The 5,942-nt window shown below is 51.1% G+C and overlaps 1 protein-coding gene across 1 annotated transcript in view; it reads right to left on the bottom strand.

Annotated features, from left to right (window-relative positions):
* LOC109289090 (alanyl-tRNA editing protein Aarsd1-like) overlaps positions 1-4,305 on the bottom strand; it is a 39,900-nt gene extending 35,595 nt beyond the window's left edge. Inside the window, exons 1-4 of the mRNA XM_019504994.1 lie at positions 4,061-4,305; positions 3,837-3,903; positions 2,675-2,773; positions 1,801-1,890 (exon numbers count right to left, since the gene is read on the bottom strand). Of these exons, the coding sequence (XP_019360539.1) occupies positions 1,801-1,890; positions 2,675-2,773; positions 3,837-3,903; positions 4,061-4,290 (486 nt within the window). The 5' untranslated portion in view covers positions 4,291-4,305. The remainder of the gene's footprint in view (positions 1-1,800; positions 1,891-2,674; positions 2,774-3,836; positions 3,904-4,060) is intronic.
* Between the last annotated feature and the right edge of the window lie 1,637 nt (positions 4,306-5,942).

Below are 5,942 nucleotides of genomic sequence, written 5' to 3'. Positions count from 1 at the left end.
AAGGTCCCTTCTGACCCGACTTCTATGATTCTATGATCTCTGCTGGTGCCTGACTGATAAAGATCTCCCAGCCCCTGCTCCTGATCAGATAACACTGGGAGGTCCCTGCTGGCTGGGGCTGGGAAGCCTGTTCCCCATCCAGGATCAGAGCTGGGCAGCTAACAGGCTCTACAGCCCCCGCCCCCCTAATCCATAATCATGGAGCGGGGCTGGGAACTGTCCAAATCAGGGACAGGTCCCAACCTCATGTCCTGATTGGGTGGAGCATCTAGCAGGGAGCCCCTGGCTGGATGGGGAATCCCTGCCCAGCCTGGGGCTGCTAGCTGCCCCACTGGCAGATCAGGGCAGGGGGCTGGGACCTTCCCCTCCCATACAGCTCTTTCCAAAGTCCCCTGCCCTTGAACAGGGAGCTGGGGCCAGGAGCTTCATGCTGCTGGGGCAGGGGGACATTGTCCCTGCTGCAAGCAGCAGGCAGACCCCTGGGGGCAGGGAGCAATGTCCCAACCCCTGCCAGGAGACAGCTGTCTCTTGTCCCCATGCTCCCTGCCAACCCTTGGGCTACAACCTAGGGGGAACCTAGAGGTCCCCCTGGCTGCTGCAGGGGGCTGCTGCAGGGCTAAGAGCAGATTGCTGCCAGGAGCAGCAAATCTACTTCTGAGACCCTGCACATGTAGATCCCTGCCTGGAAGCACTTAATCATAAGTAGCTCCCCCAACATGCCCTGCACCAGCCTAGGCCTGATCCCTGGCCAGCTGGGGAAACCTAGCGCTTCCCCTGGCAGCCGTATGGGAGCATAGCAGGGCAGGAGTAGCCTTGTACTGACACGCCCCTGGCTGGCACATACGTAGAGGTGCTCTCAGGGAAAGCTTACTGCACAGTAAGCTTTCAGCACGTTAATAGCATATGTAGACATGTCCAGTGAGATGAGACCCCATGCATCAACATCTATGAAGTGCTCAGGTCATAATGGGGCTATATAAAGATGTAGGTAGAGAGCTGTACATCTCCTACTGCTCTTGTTGCCTGGTTCCTCCTCTTCCCAAGAGCCAACACCACCTACTGATTAAAAGCTATTTCTTGTTATGGACAAGGCCCCATGCCTCATCTCTCCAGTTCTGTCTGCAACAACATTTCAAAGTGCTTTTCTGCTTAGAACCAGCTAGTGGAGATACTGAGCCATCCCCAAATACCCCCATTGATATCTCTCTTTATTTCCCTCTCTAGCTAGCAGCAAGTTTATAAGGCGAGGTAGTGCAGTACTTGGCAGAGATAAATTGGCTTTATGGTTACTGGGCAGGGAGCAGGTGCAGGAATAGGGAAATCCATTGACCCCCACTTTCCCTAACCAAGCCCAGCACCCCACACAGATGTTTCCCATAGCCCCCACCCCCCAGTTGGAGCAAGGCAGAAGCAGCCCTGGGGCTTCCTCAACCCTTGGGTCATTGACAGTGGTAGCAGTGGGTGGGTCCCCTCTTCCTGCACCTAGTGGGATAATTACCACAATTAGTGCCCTGGGGAAAATCCTGCTGAAAGGGCGGGGGGTGGGTAGGGGTTGCCACTGAGCACCAAAGGGGAGGGGATGCTGAAAGTGGGGACAGGCAGGGAATTTTATCTGCTTCAGGGACCCAAGTCCTGGTGGAGGAAGAGCAGGGCTGAGAGCATGTGTGAGGGCGGTCACAGCCAGACCCTGTGGCTTCAGGGACAATAAAGGCTCAGAGTCAGGCCTTGGGTCCTGGGTGGCACTTGTGAGGCTGCACCTTACTGGTCAGGTCCAAACAATCTTGGTAATATGAGACTCACCTCTGCATACTCCTCAACCATGACCTTCTCCACCTCCTCATCTCCTTCCCAGTCCCTCCAGTTATCAAAGTCCACAAATAGCCAGGCTGGCTGCAAGCAAGCAGAAGAAAGTGTATCATCTTTGAGGGTGGCATAGCAATGAACATGGCAAGAGTGAAATGGAGAGCTTTGTCTTGGTGGGAAACTACTTTGCTCAGAGGAATGGGTAGGGGGGTGCATTTGCCTTCCAAGGGCACTGGCTTTCCTCCTGTCCCAAAGTCATAGGACTGGGCTTAAGAGAAGGATATAGAGTCTTTCCATGCCAAAGGCACTTGTGCGATTTGGCCCAGACCAGTAGCACTCAAAAGTCATTGCTATAAGCTAGGGCTGTTCAGCAGTGCCAGCATGAAGACCATGATTATTCTTGTACTGTATCTTGTTATCTGTACTGCTGCAATGCCTAGAAGCCTGAGTCATCAAGCATCAGAGCCCTATTGTGATGAGCACTGTAGACATATATAACAGATGAGCTGTTCCCAGAGAATCAGGACTCTGAACTCTTCTTTCAAGAGTGAGAGACTGTCTTTAGTTGGGGCTGAGGCAGGCACAGAGAGTGGGAGATGCTTGGGCTCTTGGTGTTATAACTGCACCAGTCATAGAATCTCAGTCTCTAGGAGCCAGAGCTGGCATCTCTTGCCAGCACTAACTGGGGCAGAAATCCTAGTATGCCATGCCACAGAATAGCTCAAGTTACTCTTCTACCCACCCTGGCAATGCTCACTGTGCTGAATATAGCACTCAGGGGACAGGGGAGCTTATAACAGGGGGAACATAACCCCAGAGGAAACAAGTGACCCAGCTGTTTGGGCATGCATCTGCCAAGGAGCAAACCCACCTTGATGTTCTCCTTGGTGAGGCGTGGCCATGCCACCTTCTCCTTCCACTTCCTCATGAAGCAGGTGATGGATCGACCAGAGCGCTTATTCTGTGAGTCCTGCCAGGGAACAGATCTGTGAGTCTTGCCTGAAATGGCTGTGTGAACTCTGGGGTATGCTGGGATGCGAGGGAAAGCCCAGAGGTCATCACTAATCCACCTTCTTCTTTGCATACAACCAGGGCTATTACTTGTGCCTTCCCAACAAACAACAATACCAACTATACCATCACTACAGTGTCCCATTAACCCATTATTTCCAAGCGCTCTCATTTTATGAATCAGAAACAGGCATGGAAAGGGGAGTACCTTTTCCAAGGTTGCATAGCAAGTCAGGGGCAGAGCAAGAGTCCTTTTTGAACCTCACCTTAGATCTCTAGGGACAGCACAGCTGCAGTAGCATTCTAGGGCCATACAGGCCATGTTTGGCTTCCAGTCTGCTCCAAAAATCCATGGCATGATTTTATCCTATGTCATCTACTACACCAGCCTCTGTATAGGCTGGCAAGATGCGATGCTCCCAGCTGACAGATGCAGACTACACTTGCTTGTACTAGAGTCTGAAACATGCAGGCTCATCCTTCCCTGGTAGTGCATGCTTGAATTAAGGTACAACTTTGAAAGGAATTCCCTTCCAAAGCATGGCAGCTCTAGCCTCTGGGGAGAAACCTAGAATGACATGGGGCTTTCCTGGCAAAACCCTGCCAGTGCAAATCATTTCCTCCATGTAGCTCAGTGTTTTGGAGTCCTCTGATTCATTACATGGTCAAAGAGTCCTCAGTGACCACAGGCCACAACAAAACATTGATGTGTATTCTGGGAAAGGCTGAGTAAGATTAACGGTGTAGTAACACTAAGGGAACCCTTCACCAGGTGTGCAGGTCAAGCCCCAAGCACTGAACAATTTGGGAAGGATGGGTGTCAGGGATTGCCTCTTTGCCTGAGTGCTGGGATGCAACAGCCTTGCAAACTACAACCCACAACTGCAACAGTAAATGCAAACTACAGCCCACCCCAAACAGACCCACTTTGGGCTGTCATAAGCCCCATCTCTTGGAAGGCACAAGGCCTGAAGGACCTGCACATACAGGGTAGGGGTCTTGATTCTGGAGCAGGATCTCACCTTGGAATTCACTCTGGCATAGAAGTCGATTTCATTGTAGAACTCCACGCTATCCACATTTTTGCAGCTGCCAAAACACAAGCACAGTGCCTCAGAATGGGGTGTGGGCCATGATAGTGATGGTCTGCAAGGGGATCAATCCTTCATGCTGGCCTGCATGGCTCAGGGTTTGGGCTGGTTGCTGAGCACTTGATGCAGGGCCTGCAGCAGAGTGGGCAGCTCACCTGAGTATCACCCGATAGTCCTGGATGTCAACTTTGACATCAATGCTGTCTTCCACGCAGAACTCCAGAAAAACATACCGCGGGCGGTCATACCACAGTGTTTTGGCAGGTTGCCTTGAGAAACACAAGACTATTAAGGGATGAATTCCAACAGGCAAAGTAACACCTTCTTTCACACATTTTGGCCCCCTGTATCCTAAAGGCATAAGCTGCATATAAAGCAGGGCCATCAAAACAGAGATAAACGGTCTCCATTACACCTATCTGGACCAGCAGATTGCCAGGCAGGAACAAAGAGAGGGAGACAGATGGGAAAAGAGACTGTTCCAGGCATGCAGGAAACAGGCACAGATTCAGCAAATAAAACCATAAAGTAGTTTTATCCTGGTAAAAGGATGTGGCTGGAGCTTCTGCTAGGTTCATGATCTAAAGCAGCTCTTGGAAGCACAGGGCTCATGATTCTGGAAGTGAAATTATCACACTGCTTGTCCTGAAAGGCTGCAGTGGCCCTTATTAAGCATAACTGCTCACTGGAGTATAGTCGCAACACCTACCAGAGTGCTTTAGAGCAGCATTTCTCAACCTGTGGGTTGCGACTCAAAAGTGGGCCACAAGAATATATGAAAGGGTTGTGAACAAACTTTAAAAATAGATTCTCCTTTAAAGGAAAAAAACTTGGGAAACCATGGCTTTTCCCTTGCGGGCTGGCAGAGTTCAAGCCTGCAAGGGGCTGCTTGGGACCCCCATGCCCCAAACATAGCCTCCCCTACCCCACACACTGGGGGGCTGGGGGTGGGGGGCAGTGGGTTGGGAATGAGGGGCGGTGGGTCAAGATTGGCCATCAATGTTTACAAATGGGTCCTGGTACAAAAAAAGGTTGAGAACCACAGTTTTAGGGTAGCCAGGCAGAGGCCACTAGGGGTGGGAATTATGAAGAAAACACTCACAGCTGGAAAAACACCTTGCTCACCAAGCAGAAGGGTAGAGAGCTCTACCAGTGCTGCTCCAGGTTGCAATATAATTTGCAGGGTTTTGTACTGATTCAGAACAAATTCATTACCCCTCTCTGACTAACTACAGCAGAAATGCATGAGCTTCCATAAGCAACAGCTAATTTCACTAGAGGCAGGGACTGTCTTTGTCATAGCATCTGATGAAGCAAGCTGGTACTTACACAAGCTTCTGTATCCCTGGTTTAGCTAATCTAGTAGGTGCAAATCTATCCTGCCTTGCTAAATCACAAAGGCCAGCCCCAAAAAGAGATGGCTGCAATATTCCAGGATTGGCCCCTTGTACACTCTTCAGCTGACCAAAACTCAACTTCATCTCTCTTTCCACCTTCCCAGCTGTTTCCTGAGGGCAGGAGGGCTGTAAATAACCAGAACTGATGCTTGGGTAGGCAAATTCCCACATTCCCATGGCAGTTTCCTGAGCCTCCTCAGCAGGGCCAGAGCCCGGACTAGGGTCACAGCCAGGGCCAGATGACTGCAGGGCAGTTGGCACACGTCACAGTGGAGTCTTGCTAAAGGGCGGTGACCATTCCCACAGGTCCTGCTGGGGCTGGGGCTGGGGCTGGGCTAGACGCTGCTCCAGCTTGGTGTGCCGGTGGCCAGGCAGGGCACTCTCCTTGCAAAGCTGGAGTTAGAGTGGCCATCTTTGGGGACATTCTTGTTGTTGGCTACTCCGTCCTCTGACGATATGAAACTGGACACCTTTACATGCTCTATTTTTCTCTCCGAGAGTTTTGCGCTGACAAAACATGTACAGTTGTGTTTCTGGATGTAGCAGACATGTTTCAGGGGGAAGGGAAACCCCCTGTTTTAGAAATGGCCGTCTCTATTTTCCAGTGATACAGGATGTTTGCTTACATTGCCAGATACCC

Source organism: Gavialis gangeticus, unplaced genomic scaffold, assembly GCF_001723915.1.
Source record: "Gavialis gangeticus isolate Ggan-Ray unplaced genomic scaffold, GavGan_comp1, whole genome shotgun sequence".
Taxonomy (NCBI): Eukaryota; Metazoa; Chordata; order Crocodylia; family Gavialidae; genus Gavialis; species Gavialis gangeticus.
The sequence above is the reverse complement of the archived record's forward strand: the minus strand, read 5'-3'. Positions and strand labels throughout refer to the sequence as shown.